This window comes from Juglans microcarpa x Juglans regia, chromosome 8D (genome assembly GCF_004785595.1).
Source record: "Juglans microcarpa x Juglans regia isolate MS1-56 chromosome 8D, Jm3101_v1.0, whole genome shotgun sequence".
Classification (NCBI taxonomy): Eukaryota; Viridiplantae; Streptophyta; class Magnoliopsida; order Fagales; family Juglandaceae; genus Juglans; species Juglans microcarpa x Juglans regia.
Window position 1 is genome coordinate 7611918 of NC_054608.1, and position 15146 is coordinate 7627063.

General features: G+C 37.2%; 1 protein-coding gene and 1 long non-coding RNA gene across 2 annotated transcripts; one reads left to right on the top strand and one right to left on the bottom strand.

Moving 5' to 3' along the window:
- LOC121243471 lies at positions 1–14170 on the bottom strand. The gene is made up of 3 exons (XR_005936145.1): positions 13972–14170; positions 13569–13579; positions 1–14 (listed from the first exon to the last, which is right to left on the bottom strand). It is a non-coding gene; the product is annotated as an uncharacterized LOC121243471 (long non-coding RNA).
- Positions 10597–12688, top strand: LOC121243470 (probable WRKY transcription factor 7). The gene is made up of 4 exons (XM_041141584.1): positions 10597–10880; positions 11047–11844; positions 11953–12078; positions 12271–12688. Exons 1-4 carry the CDS (start codon positions 10612–10614, stop codon positions 12431–12433), a joined length of 1356 nt encoding a protein of 451 aa, XP_040997518.1. The 5' UTR covers positions 10597–10611; the 3' UTR covers positions 12434–12688.
- Positions 14171–15146: the final 976 nt, after the last annotated feature.

The following is a 15146-nucleotide window of genomic DNA, read 5'->3' on the forward strand; positions in this document are numbered from 1 at the left end:
TTTCCAACGTTTTCCTACAGATTTTTCTCACTTTTCTTGCCATTTTCCTCAATTCTTTTTATTGACACATGTAGAGCCCAATCACTGCCTAACATGCATGCACAACACCTTGATGGGATTTCTTCCCTGTTTGAGAGACAGGGCATTGTCTCCTATTTTATCAAAATCAAATTACATCTATTATATAATATTCTTGCTTCTCTTAGTGAATTAATTATTAATTATATTAAAAAATACAAAATTTAATAAAAAAAAGTATTATTCTAAATATGTTTGAAGAAAGATGTATGTATTGGATCGGAGAATTCTACTCATTAATTACTATTCACTCTCGTACCAACTTACATCTATAATAATATTATTTATAAGATATGAAGTATGAGATAATAAATAGTGATTGATTTGAAGATTTTTTTTTTTTATTTTTGCTCGAAAGTGTACGTACGAACTTCACCTCACTCATAATTCCATGTAATTACATTTCGAAAACTTAGTGCACAATCAATCTTGATTTCGGCCGGCGTTTATACCCATTATTCTACAACGTAAAGTCAATACCTACCAGCACTATCACACTTGATTTTTATAACCCAAATCTGTCGTATATTAGGGTCACTAGCTACCAGTCATTCCGTCCTCAATCGTCACGTCTGGCTAAAATAATGGCATTGGTAATTGTTATTTTGTTGTTTTCTTCATTTTATTTTCTGTAGATATTAAGATCGAGCCCTATGACTCGAAATTTTGAAAGTATAACACACCAAACTCTATCTCATACATGCTTATATTATCACACGTTCATGTGAATATGTATAGAATTGTAGGTCGAAAAACAGCTAGCTTACAGCCGAAATTCAACCTTTTCCTCGGATTGCTTGAGTTTTTCTAAAATATATGTTGAATTGTTTAAATCTCAATCGTTATTTTTAAACAAAATGATCCACATAGATTTTTCAAGTAAATATTTTTCACTTCTAAAGTTTAAGAAACAAATATGGAACTATATATACTGAGGTACTATAAGAAAGTTGATTATTTGTGTGACTAGATATTTCTAGTGAAAATGATTATTTTCTGTCAATAAATAGTCTTTATCGTCACAAATAATCTGTCATAAATACTTATTTTTTTTCAGTATGTGTTGATGATCCTGAGGCCATGCATTTGGTTTAGATTATATATGAGAAATATAATTCATCAATTTTTTAATTATCATCATCATTTTCACATAGTGTTTAATCATTATAATTAGTTCACTCATATGTGAATGATAGGCCATAGTGTTTCATAGATCATGAATGTATATCAAAGCTCAAAATGGTATGATTAATGTCCCACTTTGACTCTTCCATCCATGCTTATAACCTAGATTCGATCCATTGATGATCATACAAATTGATGCATGTCAAAAGAGTTTTTGCTACGAAAGTAGTCAAGAGATCATGATCTCTATCCCCTGCAACAGGGAAAAAGAAATCATATTTACTTTATGAATAACATGATTTTGTGCCGGCACTGCCACGTCTCACATTTGACCAGTTAACAGCTTGGACGTGGCATGACACGTTAGTAATATAGTAAAAGGCAAGGAAAGAGTCTAATCAAGAAGATGCAGATCAGGGGGTCCTAAAAAGATGGATGGAAGAGGCATGATTCCACATGTAGCAGATCACTCTTAAAAGGAAGCCTGTGGGGGCCAAAAAAGAATTGAATCTCCTCATGAAATGGATATTAATTATGGCCAGGTCGCCCCCCATGCATGCCACGCGGGATCATAGACACATGCAGCCGTCGAGTTGGCACACATTGGCTGGATCCGACGCACAGCCCCATAATCCTAGCAGACTGCATGAGATCGTGACCTCTCTCACAATAATTCACAATCTTCCAAAATCTTTAATTCAAGCCTCTCTGGCCTGTTGTATTTAGAACGGACAAAAGGAGCTGCTAGCCACACATGAGAAGCATGGATGATGACCAAACTGAGATAAAAACAATGGAACAAAATTAGTTAGGGAGCACGTGGAACTCTCTTTCCCATACCCCAAAGTTCTGATCTCTGGCCATTTTCTTTATGAGCTTTGAAGATTCTGAAATGTATTCTTCCGGTCTCGTGGACAACTTGTAGGAAAGATGGTCCCACCCTATCTCAACTTTTCATCACTTCTTGCGTTTGTTCTTTTCGTACTGATCACGTCCACTCATTTGTTATCGCTTGCAGGGCTTGAGCTCCCATATTGCATATACCAGTGGTTGACAGTTAATGAGCTATATATAATAGTAATCCATGAAGAGATGATATATGGATTGGAACCCAGGGTTTTCGATTTTCCTGGGAATAAATCTATGGGAAATGATTGAAGATGCATGGATCATTACATGAGTCCAGAAAGGCTATAATTTTATAATATTGAATTAGAAAAAAAAAAAAGAAGAAGAAGAAGATGCAGCAGAAAGTTATGGGCCAGCAAGAATATGGGGGATCGTGATTCGTATTATCTATCGATCGTATCTATAGGCCGCAGCTTGCATACTTTTTAGGGTAATAAACTTAAGCGGCCAGAACGTACTGATCTTGAGATGGTGAAAATTAAATACACCAAAAACCAGACTGATCATATCTAAAAGCTATATGACATGACTGGATTGTTTAAAAAAAAAAAATGTGTACTACATTTAGCTACGACCAATGTAAATCTTAGGTATATTAATTTACAAGCTAATAATTAATTGTAAATATATAATTTGTAAATAGATTTATTCTATTATAATTTTTTTACTACCAGCTTATTATTCATTTTTAAATTAAAAAAATAATTTGTACAAATTTTAAATAGATAATTCTGTACAAATTTTTATAAAAAAGTGAATCTTATCTAAAAAAAGTATAAAAAAATCATTATTTTTTAGTGAAACTCACTTTTTTATAAAAGGTATGTATAACTTGTCTATTTGAGACTTGTAGTATATACCTAATACATTACTGGCCTTCTAATTATTATCTTCTATATTTTAATGATAACATGACATGTATGCCCTTCTCATCACAAGTGTTACGATTAAGGATAAAAAAAGTTCAAGGCTATTAGAACGCATGCACCTGCCTTAGAGGAAACTACCTCACAAGCCACATTCTCCACATCCGCTGCACATTCACAACAGAAAGTCACCTCCATTCCTTTCGTAGCTGCCTCTCAACAGAATGATAAAATCAATTCTTCTCAATAGAATGTTGTAGACTCTTGTAGAAAGATTCTCCTGTAAATATTTCTTCTATAAATTGAGTGTTACTGTATTAAGGAAGTTAAGAAATATACACAGAATACTTGTTCAGACTCTAGTCTTCTTTGATGCTTTTTCTCAAACACCTTGGGTGCACTCTGTTATTCACTTGGTTTAACATGGTATCAAGAGCCTGAATAGGGCCAACGCCCACTTTTCTTTCTCCGATCATCATGGCACCACCCAAATCCCCCTCTCCGAATCCCTCTGTCACCAACTCAGCTGCACAGCTCATCACCATTAAACTATCTACAGATAACTACTTACTCTGGCACGCCCAAATCACTACCTTCCTCCACGACAACCAATTGTTTGGCTATGTCGATGGATCCACACCCATGCCTCCCTCCACCATTGACAATGCTCCCAATCCAAACTATACTGCCTGGCGTACTCAAGATCAACTCATCATGTCTGCAATTTATTCTTCCCTCACCGAGACCGTTCTCTCTCACATTCTTGATTGCTCCACTTCCCAGCAAATATGGAAAACCCTTCATGATCTCTACTCTGCTCAATCCAAAGCCCACCTCATGCACACGAAATTCCAGCTTGCAACTCTCAAAAAAGGATCCGATTCCATCTCAACTTATTTTCACAAAGCCAAAGCTCTCTCTGCTTCTCTAAATGCCACTGGTCATCCTCTTCCTGAGTCCGAATTCATCATTTATTTTTTAACTGGTTTAGGCTCTGACTTTGAGTCCGTAGTGTCGTCCATCACTACGCGACCCGATCCTCTCTCTATTTCTCAGGTTTACAGTTTTTTGGTCAATCATGAATCTCGTCTAGCTCACCAAACTTTGTCACTACTCTCTACCAATTCCCTTACTGCTAACTTAGCCACTACTCGAGGGTCCTCTTCTAACCGAAGCCGTGGCAGTGGCTTTCGACATGGAAGGGGTGGTCGAAACTTTGCTTCGTCCCCTTCGAATTTCTTTTCCTCGACTCAGACCAACCGACCCACATGTCAGCTTTGTAATCGTGTTGGTCATACGGTCATCTCTTGTTATCATCGATTTGATCATGCATATCAGTCTCCTCCTCCTCCTTCTCTTTCAGCCAACTTTACTAATTTTTCACATACGTCCACTGCTTCTCCTAATTGGTTTCCTGATATTGCTGCCTCGACTCACTTCACTTCTGACTTTTCTAAACTTATTATGGAGTCCACTCCCTATCAAGGACCAGACCAAGTAACTATTGGAGCTGGATCATCCCTTGGTATTCAAAATACTGGCTCTGGCTTACTTCCGACACCTTATGGCAATTTTCTTCTCCGTCAATTACTTTATGTTCCCTTAATCTCTAGGAATTTATTATCTGTTAGACAATTTTGTTTGGATAATTCAGTTTTCTTTGAATTTAATTCGTCTGGTTTTCTTGTGAAGGATTTGCATTCCCAGGAGGTACTTCTTCAAGGTCCCGTTAAGAATGGCTTGTACGTCCTTCCAACTAATGACGAGAATGTCACTCTTTCCTCACGACATGCCTTCATTGGCGAAAGGACCTCACCAAACACTTGGCATGCTCGCCTTGGTCACCCATATACTCGGATCACTACCTTTACCATACGTCATCACAATCTTCCAGTCACAGCCACGTCCTCCACGTCTCCCTGCTCGGCATGTCTTCAAGCCAAATCCCATGCTCTTCCTCACCCACTCTCACCTTCTCAATCAAATTCTCCTTTTTAATTGTTATTTTTAGATGTATGGGGACCTGCGCCTGTGTTATCCTCTAGTGGTTTTAGATTTTATTTTTCCATTGTTGATGACTTTACAAAATATGTTTGGTTTTTTCCGCTACATGCAAAGTCTGATGTTTCTCCTCATTTTCTAAACTTTGTTAAATATGTGCGTAATACCTTTGCTAAAAACATTATTGCTGTCCAATCTGATTGGGGGGTGAGTTTCGTCCCTTTCATGGTATCTTGCAAAATCTTGGCATTTCACATAGAATCACTTGTCCTTATTCTCATGCACAAAATGGTAGCGTTGAATGACATCATCGCCATATTGTGGAAACTGGTCTCTCTCTTTTAGCTCAGTCCTCAGCACCTACCAAATATTGAGCTGACGCTTTCCAAACAACTGTTTTTCTTATTAATCGAATGCCAACTCCCATTCTTCATCATATTTCTCCATTTCAAGCTCTCTTTAATTCTCCACCTGATTATAATTTTTTACGTGTCTTTGGCTCGGCTTGTTGGCCTAATCTTCGTCCTTTTAATCATTACAAATTAGACATGCGATCTCAACTTTGTGTCTTTTTAGGATATACTCTTGATCACAAAGGCTATAATTGCTTACATATTCCATCTGGCCGAGTTTATATTTCACGAGATGTGCGCTTCAACGAAAATCTTTTTTCGTTTGCATCATCCGGTTCTCCTCCTTCTCAGGATTTCTCTTCAACGCTCACTACATCTCTGCTCACACCTTTACCTCTCTCCTTACCTGCTCGGGCCCCCTCTCAAAATAATCACAACTTCTTCCAGCCCAGCCCATCTCTCCTCACGGTCCCTTCTCCCAATCTACCCTCCAATAATCCAACCCATGAGCCCATAACATTAAACCCTAATCATACTTCAGATTCATCTTCTTCTCCCGAAAACACTGCAGTGCCGTCTCCTGCAATTCATCCTGCTATTTCCTCGTCCTCCATCATGTCTTCCACAAATCTTCATTCAATGACTACTCGATCCAAAGCTCTCATCACCCGTCCTCTTCAACGCCAAGATGGCACCATCCCATGGCCTCCTCCGAAGCACAGTGCCTCGCTTACCACCCATTCATCCATTCCCGACGAGCCCACCTCCTACACGGAGGCTTCTAAATTTTCTGTTTGGCGTATTGCCATGGCTAGTGAATTTGAAGCACTTCTCCGAAATGATACTTGGACTCTCGTTCCTCCCCATCCCAGTCAAAACCTTCTTGGTTCAAAATGGGTCCTTAAGACCAAACGTCTTGCCGATGGGACCATTGAGCGGCGCAAGGCTCGCCTTGTCGCCAAAGGGTTTCATCAACAAGTTGGACTAGACTACTCAGAGACCTTCAGTCCTGTAGTTAAGCCAGTTATCATTCGGCTTTTGATCTCTATTGCAGTGTCTCGAAAATGGCCTCTTCATCAGTTGGATAAACAAAACGCATTCTTACACGGGGACTTGGAGGAAGATGTCTTCATGCAGCAACCAACTGGGTTTGTTCATTCTGATCTCCCTCATTTTGTCTGTAAATTAAAAAAATCAATCTATGGCTTGAACAAGCCCCTAGGGCTTGGTTTGCCAAACTTAGTTCAAGATTATTGGCACTCGGTTTTTATGCCTCCATTTCTGATTCATCACTTTTCATTTTTTCATCTGGTATTGCTTCTGTTTATGTTCTAATTTATGTTGATGACATAATTGTTACTACCTCAGATTCTTCTCTTATTACTGATTTTATTCACTCTCTGTCCATATCTTTCCCTGTAAAAGACCTCGGTTCTCTTAACTTCTTCTTAGGGATTCATATTTATCGCACGGCCAAAGGCCTATTCTTATCTCAGTCTCGTTATATCTTTGATCTCTTGAAGAAGACTAATATGCATGAGTCCAAAACCGTGTCAACACCTATGTCCACTTCTGATAAACTGTCCATTCTTAATGGGTCATCATTTGAGGATCCTCACCTCTACCGAAGTGTTGTTGGTAGTCTCCAGTACCTTTCCTTCACTCGTCCGGATATCTCATTTGCAGTCAATAAAATTTGCTAGTACATGCACAACCCTCGTAACTCTCATTGGCAAGCTGTCAAACGCATACTGCGTTACCTCAAACTCACAATCTCCTTTGGCTTATTTTTCTCTTCTGCCTCATCTCATAAACTAATAGCATTTTCCGATGCTGATTGGGCTGGGCTGGTTGTCTGGATGATCGAAAATCGACGGGTGGTTTCTGTGTTTACTTTGGGTCACATTTAGTGTCTTGGGACTCTAAGAAACAACCAACAATAGTTAGATCTACGACTGAAGCAGAATATAAATCCGTTGCAAATACTGCTTGTGAACTTTTGTGGATACAAGCTTTATTTAAAGAATTGGGAATTTTTATTTTTGAAGCACCACACTTGTTATGTGATAATATTGGTGCAACTTATCTTTCGGCCAATCCTGTTTTACATTCACGGACTAAACTTGTGGATCTTGATTATCATTTTGTCCGTGATCGTGTTGCTAACAAAACTCTCATTGTCTCCTTTGTCCCAAATAAGGAACAAATTGCAGATATTTTCACAAAGCCTCTCTCCTCGGCACGATTTGCCCTTCTACGTTCAAGCCTCACCATTCTACCGGTGCTGCTTGAAACGCGGGGGAATATTAGAACACATAGACTTGCCTTAGAGGATACTACCTCACAAGCCACGTTCTCCAATTCCGCTGCACATGCGCAATAGAAAGTCACCTCCACTCCTTCTGTAGCTGTCTCTCAACAAAATGATAAACTAATTCTTCTCAATAGAATGTTGTAGACTCTTCTAGAAAGATTCTCCTGTAAATATTTCTTCTATAAATTGAGTGTTATTGTATTAAGGAAGTTAAGAAATATACACAGAATACTTGTTCAGACTCTAGTCTTCTTTGATGCTTTTTCTCAAACACTTTGGGCACACTCTGTTATTCTCTTGGTTTAACAAAGGCGAAGAACAATATATATCTAAATAAAATATCACCTGTGTAATGTAATTCCTTTTTAACATTCGGCATTCACCCAAGGTGAAGTTGTTTGGTATATTTATTTATTTATTTATTGTCGATATCTATTGCACATAACAATTGACATCATGATAAAACAAACTAGTCATTACTAGTATTGTTTTTTTCTTTTCCTTTCTCAACAGGAAATTACAAAAATATTATCACGAATGTTTTATTATTATTGTTAGGTCTCGTTTAAATTGAAAGATGAGATGAGATAAATTGAGATAATTTATAAAATATCTAGAATTCACAATGGCCGGCCGGCCGGTTGTCAAGCAACTATATATAGCTAGAATTCATTGGATAAAAATATCAATTTGGAACAAAACCGCATGGGTATTTCAGTACATGATTCTCACACGTCAACTCTAGTTTGTGCCCGCCCACTCTACTAATCTAATTTTCCATGCATCCCATGCATCAATCCTTTGTCATGTTCACATTTTATTCAGAAAAAACGTGTGAAGTGATACACGCGTGCCAAAAAAAAAAAAAAAAGCCTCAAGAGCACGGCATTACACTATTAAATTACTGTTTGGGTGAGTAAAATTCAAATTAAAATTTACTCTCATCAAATTCAAAATATCTCGAAGTTACTCAATGTCATATGTACGTCGCCAGTACTCAATCTCATCAAATTAAGTTGTATTGTAGCTAGTGATCTACGCAAATCTTAATTCGTCCAATTATGGGATCGATGCATGTCAATAGTACTCTCATAGCATCGATCAACTTAATTTTAGTTAATACGAAGTTTTAGGTTGTGTACGTTTGGTTGATGAACCAAATTTAATTCATCTCAAACTAATTATTAATATGAATCATTATTTTTTTAACTTTTCATAAAAAAAGTTAAATTCATATTAAAAAGGTTATAAAACCTATCTCAATGCAGAGATTATAAAATATTACTATTCACAATTCAATTCAATTCGTCTCAATATCCACACGTAGCCGCCTCGTTTGATTTTACAACTACTCTTATCTAATCATTATGTACAACTTTATTAAATTTTTACATAAAATAAGATAAATAATTTAATTTTTTTAAATTTTAAAATAATAATAATATTAAAAAATAATATTTTAATAATATTTTATTTAACTTTTAATTTTAATTTTAACACATCTCGTATCATTATATGTGAAAACAAACCAATACTAGTCGAAGGAGTGAGAATACTGATTATTACACGTGATAGTTAAGCTGTGTAAAAGAAAATGAAAACTTAAATTGAACATCTCAGCACGTTATTTAAGCAGAAGTTATAGATTTTGCTTATCGTTGTTTCACATCAAGCTGTCATATATATGGAATTTTTTATCTTGGTGTTTTTTTGACTTTTGCATGGGGAATCTTCGCACCGACGGAGTCCTCCATGCATGAGGCCATATATAAGAACAGTTTCGATTGATTAGCAATTAATTTTCTTAATTCTTGTCATTATCATTATTGGTTAATGATAATATTGTTCTAATACAAACTCAAATAAATCCTAAATATTCTAATATTCAGAATTTATTAATTTATAAGCCGGACCAAAGAATATATATTATATATATATATATATATATATATATATAACTAAAATTTTCTTAAAAGATAAATTCTAACAAATTTAGTTTAGGCCCTAATTTGTAAAATCGCGAGACATAAGAGTTTTGCGCAAGATTTCTTTTTTAATAAAAGAGTAAATTTCACAATAAAAAAATAAAAAAATCACTTTATTCCGATAGAGCCTACATTTTTACAAAAAAATTATAAGAAATTTATACCTTTAAAACTTGTTCAGATTTACTATACATCAGTCACTATTTTCTTTCATAATTAATCTACACCTATAATTTTTTATAGGATGTGTGAGTGTTTTTTATAAGATGTGTGATTATTTTTCATAAAGTGTATGATATGAGATGATAAATAATAAGTGATGAGAAGAATTTTTCAAACTTGTAACTTACATTACTCTTCTTCATAATTATATAAGAGTAATGTTATATAATTATATAAGAGTAATGCTATATACAAGTCTTAAATGTACAAATCTTAAATAAGCATTTTGTAAAAATGTAGGTCCCATAAGAAAAAATAAAATTTTCACACTTTTCTATCATGTAATCCATCTTTTTATAAAAAATTTAGATGAAATTTATACATTTAAAATTTATATATATCATCATTTCTCATTATATAACAGGAATGTGAACCAGCACCATTAGAATGTGAATGAAGTAGTTTCAGGCTGAAGAAAAGAAAGAAAATTTTAAGATGTTTGACAAAACAGCTTATTCTCTGCAAAATCATGATTTGTTTAGTCATTGTGATGTCAATTTTGGGAAGTGATTAGCACATTATTTAACACTGATATAAAATGTGCAGAAGGTCCCCCTTGTGAGAGAGCATCCAGAAATCCATCAATCATGTGACTCAAATTTTGGAGTCATGTGATTTTATCGGATGGTGCAGAAATAGATCTGGTCATGATCCAAAGGTGCTGGGTCCTGTGGAGCCTTTGCCGCAGCTTCCGGTGTCCGGTAAAGGATGGACCGCACCTGTCCCACATCGCCCACCTCTTAAACCCCACCCCCCAAATGACTTTTGCATTAAAAGCTGTTAAAGGTCAACTCTGCTTCACTGTCTCCAACTCTCTCTCTCTCTCTTACCGATTTTACCGAGTCGTCGATCCAACGGCTAATCGGAACCTTTTGACCTTATCATTTTACACGGTCTCCAACAGAAGATGGTCAATGTTTCGGCCACGTGGAATCACAGGATTAGTGGGTAAGTTTGACTGCAGAATGATGAAGAAGATGATCGACGGGTCAGTAACCCTTTTTTGGCCTTTGCTGCATTGGGGAAGGTATCAGTTTGACTCGAATCCCACTCTCTGCTCTATTTTTTTTTTAATCTCCATTCTCCAGTCTCCACCCTTTACCGCTTTTTTGCTTTCCTCGTCATCATTTGTTCTTCTTCTTTAACGATCCAATCGAATCTGTATTGTGTTTATATCTTTCCTTGCTATGGTGGTCTTCTGTTCTTAGTGCAATGGCTGTGGAGCTGATGATGGGATGTGGCGGGGGTGATGGTTTTTCGGGGAAGATTGAAGAGGACGCTCTTGCTGTGAAGGAAGCTGCGTCTGCTGGGATTCAGAGCGTCGAGAAGCTGATGAGATTGATTTCTCAAGAACAATACCAACAGGGACAAGCAACAGCTGATTCCACCAGTACTAGTAACAAAGCTTCCATGGAGCTGGGTGCTGTAGCGGATGTCACGGTGGACAAGTTCCAGAAGGTGATATCTTTACTGGATAGAAGAAGAATAGGCCACGCTCGGTTCCGAAGGGCTCCTGTTTCTCTTGCTCCTGCTTCTGATTTACCAGTACAGCTGAACGAAGAAACAAAGCACCTGCAGTCTCAGCATCTGAAAACAGAGCCTGTTTCTGCTTTTAAGGTTTACTGTCCCACTCCTACACCGGTTGTTCGCCTACCTCCTCTGCCGAATAATCACTCCCATTTGCCCCCACATATGGGGGCAAAGAATATTGGGTCCGTGGAGAGGAAGGATGCCGTTACAAGTATCACCTTCTCGCCATCACCGCCGATTTCTGCTGCGAATTCTTTCGTGTCGACTTTGACAGGGGATACCGAGAGCTTGCAGCCTTCCTTGTCGTCCGGGTTCCATATTACGCACATGTCTCAGGTGTCGTCGGCGGGGAAGCCACCTCTGTCTTTCTGCTCCTTGAAGAGGAGGTGTAACTCCATGGACGATGCGGCCGTTCTCAAGTGTGGCTCATCTCCTGCACGATGCCACTGTTCCAAGAAAAGGTTGGTTTCTTGCTCTTCTATGATTGTACGTGGTTTACTACTACAAAAAGATGCGTTTTCGCCTTTATTTTCACGAACCGATACCATTAATCTCATATGCTTAAGCAGGAAATCCAAAGTGAAGAGAGTTATCAGAGTCCCTGCAATTAGCCCAAAGATGGCGGATATTCCACCTGATGATTATTCCTGGAGGAAATACGGCCAGAAACCCATTAAAGGTTCTCCCCATCCAAGGTGTGTGTTTATTCGTAGTATGCAGTCTTCAATCACAATCCTCTGTTTCTGTTTTTCTTGCTTCTCTTCCAAACAGTACCTCATTCATATCACTTGATTGTACTATACTAGTGGTATTTTAGATGTTCTGGGTGCAGTTTTCTTGGGAAAAAGCTTCCATTTTCAATGTATTTTAATGGATGAAAATTTCAGGGGATATTACAAGTGTAGTAGCTTGAGGGGCTGCCCTGCGCGCAAACATGTGGAGCGTGCTCTGGATGATCCAACGATGCTGGTTGTGACCTACGAGGGTGAACACAATCACTCCAACTCTCTCACGGAGGCAACTGCAGCTCATGTCCTGGAATCATCCTAGCCCCACTGGCCCAAAGTCCCAAGATCTAGAGCAGATTTTGGGGGTGAGTTTACATATTTTCAAACGCAGAGGCCTGCATTTGTGTAATTGTTTAGAAGAAGGAGAAGATTAGTGGGTTATATGCTATAGCTACCTTATACAAAATGGGATTCTTTTGTTTTCTTCCTTCCCTTTAGCCGTTGAAAGACTTTTGGTTGGGTGATGAAAAGAGTAGGAAAGCTAAAGATAGTGGATTTTGTGGTAGTTTATCATGCTTATAGTGTTTTTGCCCTTTTATCAAACTTCTATTTTTTTTTTTTAATTTTTTAAATGATTATAGGTATAGTTATGCTTTTATATACAGTTAAAGAAATGTTTGGATGATAGTGGGATCTCAAAGAAGTAGAGCTCGCATACTCATCATAGTTATCAACACAAAGCTGCAAAATCATGGTCCCCTTCAACCAGCTCCTTGGAAATCTGTTTGAAAATTCAATTTTGCTGAAAATGCTTATGTGGAAAGTTGTTTGGGACATACTACCGGCCCACGAGAACTTGAGCCCCGATCTCAAAAGTTGTGTCATTTGTCCATCTGTGCCTGAGACTCACAGACCCAGTCTTAGGTTTCCACTTTGCAAGAGCAGTCTAGAGAGAGTATCCCCTTGGCCTAAGCAATAAGCATTATTTTACTCCCCAATTCTACACTGAACCTGCCAGCCAAAGGAGCTCCACCATTTCCTCATCTTTGTATCAAATGCCATGAACATCCGTTGGTATAGAAGAAACAAGGTAGTGTTTGAGAATCTCATACCTGATGCAACCATGCTGATCTTCAATACTCTTATATCAAACAAGGGTACTCACCTATGACCTATGGAAGCCACCCTCAGGGAGAACTCTTACAGGCAGGAACAAAAATACTTTTTATTGTGGAACCATCAATGGCAAAGGTGGAAGCTGCTATCTTGGGCCTTGGCTTTAATAGTAACTGTAAACAATTTTGGATTAAAAAAAGTCTTGGTGGAAGGTGACTCGCTCTGTGTCATAGAGGCTCTATCCCACCCAACTCTTCACCAATTGAAGGATATCCCTACTAATATAAGAGCATTGGCATTGAATTCTGACAAATGCAAATAAAATGGATAATTTGGTTAACAGAAGATGAAACTGACCTGCATTGAATTATCTAAATGTAAACGAGATGACTTTCAACTACAGTAAATTATCTCTTGCGGTCATATTTGACAATCACTGTAACTCAACCAAAAATATTAAAAAACTATTTCTTTTGTCTGAATATACAAGATTCTTGCTTTCTCCATTTTTTCTCTCTTCTTTTTCTTTCAACTCCGTTACTTCTTTCTTTTCCAGCTCAGTAAATTTATGACCGATACAGGCATGTGCTTTCCGGTTCAGGGCATTTTCTGCAGGTTTAGCATTATTCTAGCTATGTTATGATGCTTTTCAGATAATTTCCAGCATAGTTATGGTAAAATCAAAAATAAATAAATATCACTGCTTTCCGGTGTCATTGTATAATATTAATATTTTCATATAACTCTTAATCTATGAAAAAAAAATTAATAGAATAAAAAATAAATTGAAAAAAAAAATATTATTAAATTTCTAATATTTTATTATTATTTTGACTAATATATGGATAATTCAATATGAGAATAAGTTTTAAGTAGAATAGCTAAATGCAAAATCATGTCATATTATGCAAATTTTATATTTACATTTACATAATCCAATACTAATGCTATAAGATGCACTCAAACTGCTCTCAAGCTTAATGTGAAATTTTCTAGAGAGTCATGCTACCGGTACAAATAATTTGGACTGAAGTGCATTTTTTATTATTTTTATTTCAACCATTTTTGATACATTTTTAAATATTATTAAAGAATAGAAAAAACACCAATTCATCAATAGTTATTTCTTTAACCGTTAAATAAAAAGAAAAAAAACACAATTGGTCACTTTTGTCGATAAGCTTTATCGGTTGAAATAGCTTTGTCCTTTTCAACATTTCACGTGTTGCAAATATGTGCACGCACAACCTATCTAAACGCGAGCCTTGATGACTTCTTTAACCAACCTCCACCCTAAATCTTTGCTAGAGGGGAGTGAAGAGCTCAACTTCTTTTTCTCATCTTCCTTAGCCCCTAGATAGTAGTTTTTTCAATTTGTTTCTCTGCTTTTCTCTTTTTCTTCATCTACTAGATTAGAAATGTCTAATCCATCGCATTCCGGCCTTTAGATGCCAAACGTGCCCTACTACTGTGCTCACCAACTACCAGTTTTCAAAATCCCAATGGAAAGCTGCCAAACGACTGGCTAAGAGCATTGGTAATCCGCCCCTCACCCCTGGAGTGCGGGGGCGGGGGACCCCGTTCCGGATGACGGGGTGCGGGTGGAGGGGGTCCTCCATCTGCCCCCCTCACCCCCCGGCACCCTACTGGGCCAAAGGCCCAGAAGAGACTTATGGGCCAAAAAAATCGTTGAAATGGGCCTAAAATGGCCCAGAAATAGCTTCTGGGCCATTTTGGGCCCATAAAAATAGAAGTTTTTCTTTTTGAAAAAAAAAAGAGTTTAAAAAAAAAAGTTACATGAATCATGAATAAAGATAATATATACATACACAATTTTATATAATTAAGACTAATGAAGTACTACTATAGATTACAAGTCTACTACCTAATAAACTAATAAATAATAATAATAACTAAGC

Bases quoted from the DNA above. Each gene is read 5' to 3' on its own strand.
- LOC121243470 (XM_041141584.1), top strand. From the start codon at position 10,612: ATGACTTTTGCATTAAAAGCTGTTAAAGGTCAACTCTGCTTCACTGTC. The intron at 11,845-11,952 runs GTTGGTTTCTTG...ATGCTTAAGCAG, and splicing joins TGCCACTGTTCCAAGAAAAG to GAAATCCAAAGTGAAGAGAG. The intron at 12,079-12,270 runs GTGTGTGTTTAT...TGAAAATTTCAG, and splicing joins AAAGGTTCTCCCCATCCAAG to GGGATATTACAAGTGTAGTA.